The sequence below is a fragment of the Zosterops lateralis genome (assembly GCF_965231275.1).
Source record: "Zosterops lateralis genome assembly, chromosome: 5".
NCBI lineage: Eukaryota > Metazoa > Chordata > Aves > Passeriformes > Zosteropidae > Zosterops > Zosterops lateralis.
Window position 1 is genome coordinate 52,533,234 of NC_139766.1, and position 14,592 is coordinate 52,547,825.

Sequence of the window (14,592 nt, forward strand, 5' to 3'; positions counted from 1 at the left end):
GAGCAATCCCAAACAAAAAAATCCTGGGCTTTTACACCCTCACAGTCTAAGTGCAGGAGGGTCTGGAGTTGGCAGCTCCTGGCTGGGCCACGAGTACCTGGGAGTACCTGGGACCTTTGTGCACGGGGTCAGCAGTTCTTGCCTCTTGCCTGGGGCTCTCCCCACCCACAGCTCAACCTGCAGCCACACCCTGAGCTACCTGCACTGAATGGATCCCTCAGCAAGGTGACCACAGCCACACACAAGAAAAACCCAGGATAAGGGGCAGGAGAGTCAGCCACAAACTTCTGGGAAAGTTGTGTTTTAGCGATACTACTGTCAGTGGAAATCCCCATATAAAAAGATCTTAATTTCTCATAACACAAAGAAAGCATCACAGGCAGCCTCTCCCCTCTAACACACCCATCCTTTTTTAAAACTCACGAGCTTGTGAACCAAGTACCAATGGTGCTGCTAACTCTGGAACGACCATTTTGGCTGGAAGTAAAGGCAGTTTCTTCTGCCTCCATTCCCTAATGCAGAAACTTGCTGCATAGAATTACTAGAGTGTAACATCATTTGCAAAGCTGATTTGCCAGCAGACAGTAGACACAGATGAAGCCAGAATAAATTCATCTGATAGTCAAATGCAGAAAGGAGCTATATGGCGTCTAATTCCTTCATCTGTGATAAAAGATCTAATTTTAGCTGAGTTACCAAAATCTAAATCTTTTCTATCACTTTCAAAACACAATACAGGATTATGATAATGATTTTTAGAAGATGCCAAAGTCTCACTTTGCAAAGGAATCTTATTTTGAAAACCCCATACACATGCAAATTTAGGAATGCCTAATAATTATTAGTTCTGAAGCAGCAGAACATTGTTCTAAGACAGACTCCCTGCATCCAAGACCAAGATGTTGGCAGTTGAAGCTTCCCAAGCAGTACCTTCTTCTATCTGTCCATCTTAGGAAGGAGATTTATTGCCCTTGATGCAGCTGCTTCATCTGAAAACGGATTAACTTTTTAGATTAACACAGGAGAGGAGAAAAGAGACCTTTGGGAACATTATGAAGTTGAGTTATCAGGGCAAGAGCTATCACAATAGGATAGAAATTTAAAACACATTAAAAAAACATGATTCAATATCAAAACAGGTCTGTAAGAAACATGAGAATTTCACATCTATACTGAATTAACAGAATGAATCAAGGTACTTTTCATAGATCTTTGCCTTGCAGGTTAGATTAAATTCCAAACTTATTCCCCTTGCAAGCAGGGTGACACGGAAATGACAGGTACTCATGACAACTTTGCGAAGAGGCATCCTTACTGAATTTTAAAACAGAACACAAGGAAATTTTATAAAAATACGATGGTTTTAAAAGTAATTTTATTCTTCACAGTATAAACCTTAGACAAGGTTTATATTTAAATAAAGAGTATTTACTGTTTCAATTAGTGATTTCTCATTTTATTTTTATTTAGTAATTGCTGTCCAGTCTTCATGACAGCTCCTAACTCCCATACTTACAAAATGCTGAGTTATGTGGGGAAAAAAAGCATCCTCCCTCTCAAAAAAAAGCCCAGTCATCTCCCCTTCCTCCACCTATTCCACTGAAGAGAGTACCCTGCTAAGTGGTGGGAAGCAGAAATCACACATGTAAAAGGAGCCCTTATATTTACAGTGTATTTACAGCAAACTGTAACCTTGTAGAGTAGTAACAGATTAAAGTTATTGCCACAACACGTAATTGTTGGAGGCAGAATTTTCTGATTACAGGCAATTCAAAAGAACTATTAAGGAATGCCTCCAATCATAAGACCAGTATTTGAGACTGAGGACAGAAACAGGAGCACTCATAAGTATCCCTACAGACACACATTAACATCAAAACCAAAACTCAACAACAACCAATTTTTGGTATCATAAAAAGAGAATACCTTGCCCTGTAATTCTAAACACAGCCTCCTACACAAATCATACACCACACTCTGAGAAAGTAAGCTTCTTCTCTCCTAAATGAAAACAAAGGTAAAACCAAAAGCAAAAACTGAGGCAATACTTAAGAGGCTTACCATATTTACTAACATTGTCCAACAAGCATTGTCAAATAGAAAGTAACTCCCACCAGTTTTGGAAAGCAGTATCAAGCACATGCTGCTCAAGTCTATGTGGTAATGAGTATTGCCTTTTCAAAGGAAAGTCTTTTCCATTGGCTAAAATAACCCCAAATATCAGTATTACTCTAAGTTGCTTCTTAAAGTAGCCCTTTAAAATTATGATTACTTCAACATATCTTCCCATGAACCCTTAGAAAACTTCACTAGATACTGCAGTCGTCACTTTTTTCCAGAAATACTCTAAGTAGAAGTACACTCTATGAACCAAGACATAAGCAAAAGACAGGACTTCCTCAGATCCTAAAGAAAATGATAACAGAACAAAAAAGAGCAGTCCCAGTGCAAGTGAGCCCAGCCCTGAGCATTACAATCTCAAAGTGTAGTAATTTAGGATACATATTCAAACAGTACAAAACAAGATCAGCCATCAATAACAAGGTTATATATTGTAGCTAAATTTCTTTTACAACTTTTATTTCAATTCTTTTTGGAAGCTTTGTAAGCATGCTTTTTGAGACCTGGATACAATCCTCATTTCAAAACTCATGTTAGTAATTATTCTAATTTGTGCCATTTTGGTACAGTTCTGCTCCATTTCTACAACTGTGTTGAATAATGTCATTATCTTAGTACATGCAGCTATTTACATAATTAAAACCATCTAAATGGAAATTAAGATGCTTCACTGTTTTCTTAACAAATTAAGAGATATAGAACTATTCAGTAAATAATATTAATTTCCATGAAAAACTGTAGTAAGCCACTCCAGTGTATTTTTCCAACTCTTTTTAGAGATACCTACCATACATAATTTGGAACTGTCCCCAGAGCTGGTTTCTATCCCTCAGTAAATGCAGTTCAGAATTATTCCCTATAACCTGGCTGCAATGTCACTGCAGGTCTGTGTAATTTTGAATACAGACAAGTGCACAAAGATGACCAATTCTTGTGGCCAGCACACCACAAGCTGCTTATTAAAGCATAAGGGAGGCACGTTCAACACAAAGGAACAAGAAGCATGACCTACAAACATAAATGGGGGACAGAACAATCTACCAATATTAGTTTGTTCTGGGAAAACAAAACTAAAGAAAATAGCTAAAAAAGATAATGGTGGCTCATGACACAATAGACAACATCTGACTACATTTTTTGAAGATGGATGATGTTTAGACAATCCCTTACTTTGTTAGATGCGTATTTCAGGGCATTTGATAAAAGAGAAATCTGAAGAAATCTCTCGGAAATTATAACTGAACTATTTGTGCTCCAGAAGGAAAAAGTCAGATTTTAAAATTCTTTTTAGATTCACACTGTGATACCAAAGGAAATAGAACAAAACCCCAAGTCAATTACTATTTAATAGCATTTTTGTTTGTATAATGGAAATAAAGATCACTCTCTTCTTCTTTCCCCAGTTTCTTGTACCAGTATTTTGTTAAACACTTTGTCTTCTAAAAATCAACATTCCTCAGTAGAAATCTGAGCAACTGTTGTCCTCACATGATTCACTGAGCATTAGGGCAAGTTATTTTTGGTGAACTTGGTGTAAACTGCTTCTTGTACAGAACAACTCCATCGTCTGGCTTGTTGGTGCAGTCAGCAGCAGAGAGCACACAGTGCCATAAACTCATCTTTGGGCCATCTCCATGACCATTCAGCCATAATAATAACAACAAAAAAGCTGACTGTTTTATTTGACCCAAACCAAGAAAAATTCTGTTTTCTTGACAGTAATTAGGAAACGAGGACAGGCATCTGCTAATCAAATCTAGTCTTCGCTATTACGTTTAAGTGCCTCGTATCATACAGACAAAATCTGAGTATTTCATTTTTTGTTAACTTCTGTAGATGTAGAAAATTTCATTTCTTAAAAGGTTATTAATTCTTTAAATAGGTTACATAACACTGATGTGCAAATAAGTGGGAGAAAAAGTCACTAAACCACCTGATCCTCTTTAAACGCCCAGTATCTGTGAAAGATGAAGCATTATGTATACGCAGAGCACTACTAACTACATCTCAATTTTAAATGTTAATTAGTGCCCCAGTTCTACACCAGCATCTGTGTCCATGGGTGCTTATTTCAGTTGGACACCTGCTGTAGTTTTTCCTGCTCTTGCACTCTACCCTGTTTCTCCCACTAGTTTTCCTCACAACTACTTAGCCTTGCATCAAATATTTTAGGCTGGCCTTCACTTTTCTTTTTATTACCCTGTATCTAAACTCATGCCTCTAAATTGGATATTACATCCCTTCTCCACAGCCCTACCCCTGCAGAATTTAAGTCAAGGGAAACCATCATTTTGAAAAACAAACTTGCTGGCAGCTATGGTGTAGCTACATGCTTGCACTGCCAAAGCCCACAGGCCGATTAAAGGAACAAATATAATATTAAAACAAAGTAAGTCCCAAAATCAATAAGCCACAGAACAAGTAGCACCACTCATTACTGTACAACTATATTCACAGTTCAATTAGGGCCTTTAGACTCAGTAACTCCTCCATAGCACAAGACAATGATTTACCACAAACAGGAAGGGAACACCTGTTCCAAAGTGCACTTCCTCAGAGTGCCCATTTTTCCATACAAGCATTACAAAGACACACAAGCATAAACCAGAATAAACAGCTGCTTGCTTCTTCTGTAAAGTTCTCTCTGTCACCAAAACATTCTTTCCAAGTAGATAGGTTACTCAGTTCCAGACTGGCAACTTGCATGTTATATAGCTTTTATTTTTAACAGAGAACGCTGCTTAATATTTTCTGATGTAAACACAAGAGCACGCCAATCAACTAAAAACAGTCAACCTGCACTAAACCAAAATTTAGGGAAGTGTAAATATCCACCTCCTGTAATTCTGACTTGGCTCAGCCTTAAATGAGGAACTCCTCCTCGTGCATGACAGATTCTCTGTTGTCATGTAGATAAGGTGTTGTGAAAAAACGCCTTTCATCAAGAGAAAACAACATGGTTAAACAACACCAACAGACATTGTTGTTTCATTCCTGAATAAATGCATAGTCAAAGTCTGTCTGGTCTCTCCAATAATACCTGTAACTTGACAACTGCACCAGAAGTTATATGGCATGTCTGAGAAGTACCAAACATCAGCAGGATGTCCTGTGCCTGTTCCTCATATCTTACTCCCTCAGTAACAGGAAAAACCTACTGGTGAATATGATTACACAGCCGACAGCAATTTCAGTCATTAGTACTAATCAACAAATCCAAAGAGGAACAGCACATCCCTACTGTCTTAGCCAAAGGAAACCAACACACTACAACACAATCACGTTTTTGACATTTCCATGAAAACCCCAAGCTTCTGCCCCAAAAGAGGACAAACAGTGTGACAAAGGTGACATAGTCAGCTTCTGAGAAACAGTACCAGATTATCTCAGCTCTTTACAAAACCAGGCCCAAGAAAAAGAAACTGTTCTTTCTTTTCAATCCCAACTGTGATACTCCACAATGCCTTAGCCAAGGACTCTACTGAAAAAGTTAAGTCTACAGTGTTGCATCCATCAGACAAATAAAAGCCATTTCTTCCTATTCCCACTAAAATAAGTGTCAATAAAGATTATAAACAAGACAACATAACACACTTGCAACACTTAATTTGATGCTTATTTAATCAATTGAAAAAAAACCCAAATTATTTCAGAAGGTTACCAACTTTGCCTGTAAATGCACAGGTTCAATAACAGCATACACTGCTACAAGTGAGGATATTATTGTGAAAGGTGCGTGTAGAAAAACACATTTGTAAAACAAGCAAAGGGGCAAAACAAAAAGACAACCACCAAACCAAAACACAATTACTTTATTTCTAGAAATTAAGCACTTACACTGCCCTTATGCTGCATGCAAAGCACCTGACTCACCGGTTCTCTCTGTCAGGTCCGAGGCCGGTGTGTCCGGCCTCCTGCTGTCATCGGCACCTTCCTCCTCGTCCCCTCCAGCAGCGCCAGGTGCCTCCGCCGGCCGGGCCGGGCACTCCTGCTCCGCGCCCTTCCCCTTCCTCTCGAAGCGGAACCGGTCCAAGTTGTAAAGGCTCATATTCTCAACCTTTCTGCGGGAAAAGCCAGCAAAGGGTGAGAGAGCCGGCAGGGCCCGTCTAACACAGATCCGGCCGGCGCTCGCACAGACACGCGGGGCCAGGGGCGCTGTCAGGCGGCGGGAAGGCTCCTGCCTGCTCATCCATCCGCTCTTCCACCCGCTCTCCCGCTTCCCCGCGCTCCCCCGACCTCCCTCCTCATCTCACGGCGGCCGGCGCCTCCTGGGCACGGTCGGCGGGCCCCACACGCACCTGTCGCGCAGCGGGGCGGCCCCAGCGGGGCGGTGGAAGGGAGCGGCGGCGGCAGCGGCCGGCAGGAGCCGGGCCGGCCCCGGTGACAGGAGCGCGGGCCGGCGGGAAGGCGGGATGGGGCCCGGGCGGCGGGAGCACGGCTGGCTCCCCTCAGGAGCGGGGCGCGGGGCTGCCGGCGCGCGGCGATGACGTCACGAGCCCGCCCGCCAATCGCCTCGCCCGGCCGGGGCGCGCGGGCGCGTGCGCTTTGGCGCCATTTCCCTCGAGAGCGGAGGGAGGCGCTGCCCTCAGGGAGCTTGGAGGGGGAGCCCGTTCCATGTGGGATTCGGGGCCTCCAGTCACCGGCGGCCGCCGCCGTCACCAAACAGATTTCCGGGTTCCAAATCTAGACACCACACAAATGATGTTTTTGATTCTAAATCATCACGTGTTCACACCCCGCTCCCCACTTCCAAGTTGGAAAGTTTGGATGGACAACCGGGAAAAGACCATAGTAGGAGATTTGAAACCCTAAAATACGGGGTCATATAATCAAATAATAGTTTGGGTTGGAAGGATCTGTAAAGACACCTAGTGCCAGCACCCCTGCCATGGCCAGGGGCACCTTCCACTAGACCAGGCTGCTCAAACGCATCCAGCCTGGCCTTGAACCCTTCCCGGGATGAGCCATTCTCTACTCCTCTAGGCAACCTGCTACAGTGTCTCACCACTCACAGTAAAGAATTTCTTCTGAATGTCTCATTTCAACCTACCCTTTTTAAGTTTGGAGCCATTCCCCCTTGCTGTGTCCACTTACACACTCTTGTGAAAAGTCTCTCTCCATCTTTCTTACAGGCTCCCTTCAGGTACTGGAAGGAAGGACCTTGCAGGACCTTGCTCTTGGCCTTGTCAAACTTCCTGAGATTCCTATAGACCCGCTTCTCAAGCTTGTCCAGGTCCCTCTGGGTGGTAGGTACCCCATCCTTTAGGTGTGGTACCCCACCTAAAGGTGTGGATTTAAGGCAGTCTTCAGCTTAGGTTCCTTGACACGTTTCCAGCATTGTGATTCTTTGGCAGAATAGGTGGGAAAACACCTTATTTTGCTGTCTTGGGGCAGGACCTGCTGCCATGCTGGGTTTCAGTGGATGTGTGGTCGCAGACCACGTGCAGCTGGGTGTGCAAAGGCACCTGAGGTTACCTGGTATTGCACAAAGAACCTTGCCAGGGTGGTCTTAAATGTAGAAGTGGCAAAGAGGTACTGAAACTACCTTTACATGTCTGCTGTTTCACATAGCAGCCAGCTGTGATATGGTGTGCTTGACAGAAATGAATAAGCATTATACTGGGGAGCCAGGTGCAGCAGCTAAGAAAAACATTCTGGAGAGATTATGTTAGCTTACAGAAAATCAGAAAATGAAGCCACTTACCCATCCATTGTGCCAGCTCTGTAGCTCTGGGCTCACAGGATGTTCCTTCACCCTTAAAGTTATTTGACTTTTAAATTGCAGTGGCCAAACACCTGAGAAGCAAAAAAGATTTGGAGGAAATCAAGCTTCAGTGATGATGTCTTGCCTTCACATCAAATATTAATCTGCAGTTTGAATAATAGATGAGTTAAAATTTGTTGGAAACTGTGTTCTGCTAATCCCAAATACAAATAAGTGGCAGTGTAAATGGAACAGAAGAATGATTTTACCCCCAGAGGTGGATGCCGAGGCACAGGTGGATTTGCAGACTGGCTGGTGTCTGAACAGTGCAGTTCAGAGATCATCTGAGGTTATCCCCAGAGGTTATTCTCTCAGGAGGACTAAATTGTGCTGGAGAAGGAGTGCCTGGGCTAGACACACTGTTGATATATAAAAAGGCAAGAGATCAAGGGCTTTCATGCAAAGAGCAGGTCAGTTTGAAAATGGAATAGTTTTGCCTGTCAGCACAAGCTCAGACTCCTACCAACTTGAAATTCCACCCACTTAAAAGGCAAGTTACCCCAAAAATGGGAATAAAGAAGCTTGTAGTTACATCCGAGGTAAAGCTGGGTGTGGGTTAGAGGAGGAAAAAAGTATGGTCCGTGAGGACACTTTTACTTTACCTCAGAGAATTTGGCTCCTTCTCGGGACCTGATAATCATGGCAAAGTTCTTCAGCTTCTCTGCAAAGTATTAGTACTGCTGTTAGACCACTGATGTGCTTGTCTCACACTGACTTATTGCAACACACTGAGTATCTAAAGGTTAAGGACTCTCGCAAGACTTTGACCACTTTTTCCATGAGGAAAGGATAACAAACTGTGCATGCAATAGATGACAAGTCACATTGTTTGACTGACTTGGAGGACACAGTCAAGCAATGTTGTTAAATGTGCAGAGACAAATGGGTTGTGGGGCTGCAAAGCTGAATGAGCAATGTTTGAAAACTTGAGAAAAGAAAGATGAAACTGGAGAAAGTGTCAAGGGAAACATATACTCAGGTCAGTCTGTGTTTGTGACTCAACAAGCCAGTCAGGAACATTAGTCTTAGGGAAAAAGGAATAAGAAAAAACCCATAAATTCCAGAACTTGGGAGAAAAAGCAAGTTCAAGATAAGAAAACAGTGAAAACGAAGGGGATTAAATAGAACACTGCAGAACATGCCAGATTTTAAAGGCATTTCTTTTACAGGAATTAGCATGAACCTAGAAAATGCTGCAGCAGATTACTTCAGTTTTTACAGTGCTTTGAGCTTGGAAAGACTGGGTAATTGGTAGGTATTAGTATTGTTAACAAGCTATTGTGTATTCCTGGCAAGGAAGGCAGGAAAAATGTCTTTTTTGAGGTGCTAATGACACTGGTTAGACAGCTCATGCTTACTGGAGAACTGACAGATTGCTGTCTGCTATTGTTTTGAAGGCTGATTTGTGAGGTTTTTCTTTCGTTTTGTTTTTTAAGAATGGCAGAATTTAAGAATTTGAAAAGAATCTATTTATATACAGAATTGCTTTACATGCAGTATTAGAGCTGTTACATTTGACTTGTTTTTATTTAAGACCATTTTGATGCTATGCCAGTGATAGAGGAGCCTTCCAGATGGTATGTAGGCCTTCAGAGAACTTTATGGAGGTTTATAGATCAGTGATATATAATAGTGCCTTGAACACTGAAAGAAGCAAAAGAAAACAAAAATATCAGTTTAAAATTACTCATTTAGAAAGTAATGCAAATTGAATTTGCATTGTCCTTGGTAGAAGAAAATTCAGTTTTAGGAGTTTGATAATAGGAGGTGAAATCTGGTGAGATAAAGAGAGTCGCATTCTGTGTAACATTTTACAGATTGGCAAGGCAGTAAAATTGTTACTCACTAATAAATAATCAGCCAAGACAAAATGTGTCTACAGCCATTCCTGAATAGTGTCTGTTGTTTCAACTATTGTTCCTTTGATTCATGATCCATTTGCTCCCTATCACTTTAAGCAACTTTGTGTCAGGGGAAGGTCTACCTCAGTTACCTCGTGAGAACCCACCAAAGTTGTACTGTAATGTAAAATCAACAAATATTGTATAGGATTGGTGGAAAATGTTTCTGCTGTGTTATAAATCATGAGCAACAAGATCAGTTGTCAAATTCGGTGGGTTTGTACCTGATTCTAAATAATGAAAAAAAAAAACCCCGACAACCTGTGATAAAAATAGGGTAAAAATTCGTGTATAAAATAATAATTCGATGTATAATGAAACAAAGCTAAAGTAAAATTGTAAATTCCAGTAGAAGGGTAACCGTTCTCTCTCAGCCTGCTAATCTCAGTTGCAAAAGACAGGACGAAGATCATCAACTTAGACAAAAGACACTGGCCAACCCTGATAAGAATCACTTCCTCGCCAAGGCAAGGAGAAATTCCTTCCTGACGACGATGCCAATTTCATCAACCTTCTGGTGCCACAAGCGGAATGAAATCAACATAAGACGGACTTTTGGAATTGACATAAGAAAGGAGCCTTCCCGGAATGAGACAACTAGACTTGATGAGATCCGGGAGGGCCATCGAAAAGAAATCCGGACTATTCAACCCACCTTGGACACCTGAACTGCCTAAGGGCAGAAAATTCCTATAAAACGGTGGACTGAAAACTGCACTGGCGTGGACTAGGGCGTCTGGTACATCGGTGCGGACCTCTATCCACCCAGCGCGCGATTTCCTATTATTGTGGTTTTTCTCTTTTTCAGGTGCTCGATATTCTGTTATTAATAAATTGTCATTTATTAACCTGAAATTTGCCTTTGCATTTATAACAAACCTAACAAAAATTTCAAAAACTGTTAAAATGGTAAAACAAATTCAGCTGCCACTGAAAAAGCAACTAGAGTTCTATGTAGCACATGATGTTGCTGTAGCAACCTCACCATGCCTAAATATATGAATATGATGGCAGAGTAAGGCCTCAGGTCAGAACTGTCTCTTTTCTCTTACTGAAGGGTTTTTTTCCTTTTTACTTTCCATTGCATAGACAAGGGGGTTTTTCTACTCAGCAAACAATAAAAAAACCCCACTCTTTGGGAAATAATAAGCTTTGTATTATATATAAGCTTTGTATATATATATATATATGTATAAGGTTTTATATTAATATTACTTTATATAAGTATCTTTTTGTGTGTGTGTATGAAGATACTTTAAAACGTTGTGGTTCATGTTTTCTAGGAACGTGAACCATTCTACTACTCTACTACCATTCTAGAACATTTCTATTATTTTTTTTTCCTCCCCTGAGGTTATTTGAAGTGATTGATTTGCAATATTGTTTTTTCAATATTGAGCTTATAGTATGTATATATGATATATATATGATATATATATACATATATATATAACTTGTTAAAAAGTAAACACATTTTAGTTTATTTTTCTCTATTTCTCTGGAGTAGTTAGTTGCTCTTTTTTGAGTTTATGTATATTTGATTAAGAAACAAGAAAGATAAAAACTTGAGCCTAGAATTTCAGACATTGTGCTTGCTACCCATATAATTTGTTTGGGCAAATGCTCTCTCAGAAATCAAGCTGAGACATTCAAAGCTCTAAAAAGGCTGTGACTTGTCTGAAACCCTGCATCCATTATACTTTTGCTGTTTTTTTTTGTTTTAACTTTCAGGTGAATATTACTTAATTATTCTTAATATTACCATCCACAATGTTGCTGAATTGTGGATAAATCTGCCTAAGGATGGAACACCAGTTTCATTGGGACAATCATGGAGCTCCCACAGCACATCACCCATGCAGAGTTCACCACAGGACTGCAGGCTATCTTTAGATCCTTTAATCCATTCATGATAGCACATGGATCATCATCTACTGCCCAATTTGTCATCCCTCAACACCTCTGATTCAATGGCATCCTACATAGCACTTGGAATCTGTATTGAGTCAGAAAATTATTCTAGAAAGGAAAGCAGTTGCTGCTGTTTACTTAATACATAAGGAGTTAAAAACACTTGAAAAAATGCAGCTTCATTAGAATCAGTTTTGCCTGAAATGCTGAATATACAACCTTTGGAACAAAAAGAAGTGTCAGAACTGTATAAACATGCATCATTGTCAAGGATTTTGGTTTATCGCTTGCAGTTGAGACATTCCATATTATTTGCAAATCACTTTTTTGCTTCAAGGAACAATTTTGAGAGGAGCATAACCTCAAAAGTGCAGTCTAACAGATATTTAGTTCTCCTGAATCACTTGAAACAAATACATTTCCAGCGTATGCTTCCATACTTTTTGGCCTGCTTCTATCAGGCTACACTGCTGTACCTCTTCTATAGTATTGCATTTTTTATGTCACATAGTACAGAAACTGATAAAGTAAAAATGAACAGGAAATTCAAGTTCTTTGGCCCAGCATTCATATAACTGTCCCCATAATTCACCAAAACAATATAATGAGGCTTGCATAAATAAGTACACAGGAGCAAATATATATTTGCACCAAAATTTTTCACAGGGTTTTCTTTGTTTTGGTTTGGTTTGCTTTTTTTTCAAATTGTATTTATAAAACCTGATCCAGCTATTTTCCCCAGCTACTTTTGAGGGAGAGAAGGGCTGAACTGAACTTCTGAAAGAGTATCTTTCAAGAACAGAATTTGGCCTTAAACAAATAGAATTTAGCATATTATTAGTGCATAAACAGTAGCAGAGTTCTGTCATGTACTGTTCTGAATCTCAAAGGAACTGGAGCAAGGCATATAGAATTTTTCATTACATACATTTATGTGTTATTTTATACCACTTTTTGTTTAATTCATGCTTTTAAATTATAAAACCTCATTTTATGCAAATAGAGTGCTAAAAGAATCCATGCCTACACTGGTCCAAAAAAATCTGATCCTAGAAATACATAGACTAGTTATTTTCCAAGGGGAAAAACTCAAATCATCCTTTGAGCTGTTTTTATACTTTCTTTGGGTTTCTTTTTAACCTTCTATAATTTGTTACATCAAATCTTGATATTTAAAAGTGGGAGTAATGATTTTTGTAAATGCACACAGGAAAAGATTAAGTGCAGGTACACTTCCACTCCTAGGATCAGAGTTCCTTCATTTCTGTTCCTGTAATTGAAACAAATACACTTTGCTTCATTTTATTTTGCATTCAAGGAAAATAAGCCTAATTTTTAAAAAACATGTCTTGGTATTAGAGAAATATTTTTAACTTCTTGTTTCCAATTTGAAAATCTCATTAAGAAGCTATCTTTAAAGCTTTGGGACTTTAAGGACACACAGGTAAACTGGGATTTACATAACATTTTTTAACTGCTATTTAATTTAACACTGTCATATTATTATGATATAGAAAGGATTACTGTTACGAGGCTGCATTTAACTATTTGCACACAGTAAAAGCTTCAGGCATTTGGGGAAAGGATGACAATTTCCCATTCTGTCTCTGTAGTGAGATTTTATATTTACTGTAAAGTGAAAGATAACTTTCAAGGCTGTGACACAACCAAGCTTGAAACACTTTTAATGAGAGAGAACTATTATGCCAACAAAATGCCAAGAAGCTATAATCACTTAATGCACGCCCACCCACACCCTCGCCGCACACACACACCTAGGGAGCAACAGCCAGCATGGATTTGTGAAAATGCGCAATATCAAGCTGATTCAGCTTGTTTTGTAGCATGAAGGTTCATTAATATGGAGAAAACAGCAAATGTTATCTGTGTTGACTTCATTAAGGCTTTTGGCAGTGTGTTATTATGACAGATCCATGACTTGGGGTATTCTATGGCATTCTTGTTAGCCACAGAAGCACAATCTAGGTCAAACTCCAGAACTGATTAGTGGCCCAATAGCGAGTGGTCAGTGTAGAAGAATTTATCATATGGGGGGATGTTCCCGTGGCTTTTGTCCAGTCCTTGTATGTACAATCCAGATCACACCAAACTGAGACGGGACTGTTAGCATGCTGGAAGTCCTGCACTGAAATTAAGATTAAATTCAAAATGATCTTGCAGATTAAAGAAACTGTTAGAAAATAATTACATGTTTATTCAACAGCAAAAATCAGTGTTCCATACAGGATCAAAAAGGAAAAAAATAATGAGTGGCATAAATACAGATAAATGTATTTTAGGGGAAAAAACAGTCTAGATAACCATTTCTTCTGGAGAAGCAGAACTGAGAATGATAACAGGTCCTACCACTATGAAAAGTGGAAATATCATGTTTGGTTGTTCCAAAACTATACATCCCCAAGACTGCTGTTTTCTTTGAGCAGGACTGTTAACACCCAGTGCCCAGTAAGGCAAGAGCTTTGTGTCCAGTTTGGGACATACAGCTTGTTTGATTGTGGCTGAATTGGAGAGCTCAGAAACAACTTCTATTTATTCTCATTTCTTGAGATCATGGCCTTTAGGAAAAGTTTAGTAAATGGGATGTGCTGAATATAAAGGAGAGAATACCAAGGAGAACATGCCTTCAAGTGCACATAAAAAGGCTGCAAGAGGTAGACAAACATCTGTCCCCTATTTTCATGAGAAACAGAACACGTAGAGATTGCATTAGGCTTAAGAAATTCTTTCAAACCATAGACATAATTAAACACTGGAGTATAACATCTGGTGAGATTGTGAATTCGTCATCATTAGAAACTTTCAAGAACCAGTTAGGCAAACATCTGTCAAAGCTGACATAGTTATAGTTGATCCTGCCTTCAGGCAGAGAAAGAA

General features: G+C 39.9%; 1 protein-coding gene across 3 annotated transcripts in view; it reads right to left on the minus strand.

Moving 5' to 3' along the window:
• Positions 1 to 8,596, minus strand: part of SMARCAD1 (SNF2 related chromatin remodeling ATPase with DExD box 1) — a 42,657-nt gene extending 34,061 nt beyond the window's left edge. For 2 of the 3 annotated variants that reach the window (XM_083861536.1, XM_083861534.1), the window contains exons 1-3: positions 8,488 to 8,596; positions 7,826 to 7,917; positions 5,995 to 6,182 (exon numbers count right to left, since the gene is read on the minus strand). In XM_083861536.1, the coding sequence (XP_083717662.1) occupies positions 5,995 to 6,182; positions 7,826 to 7,833 (196 nt within the window). In that variant the 5' untranslated portion in view covers positions 7,834 to 7,917; positions 8,488 to 8,596. The remainder of the gene's footprint in view (positions 1 to 5,994; positions 6,183 to 7,825; positions 7,918 to 8,487) is intronic. The other variant, XM_083861535.1, reaches the window with a different exon arrangement.
• Between the last annotated feature and the right edge of the window lie 5,996 nt (positions 8,597 to 14,592).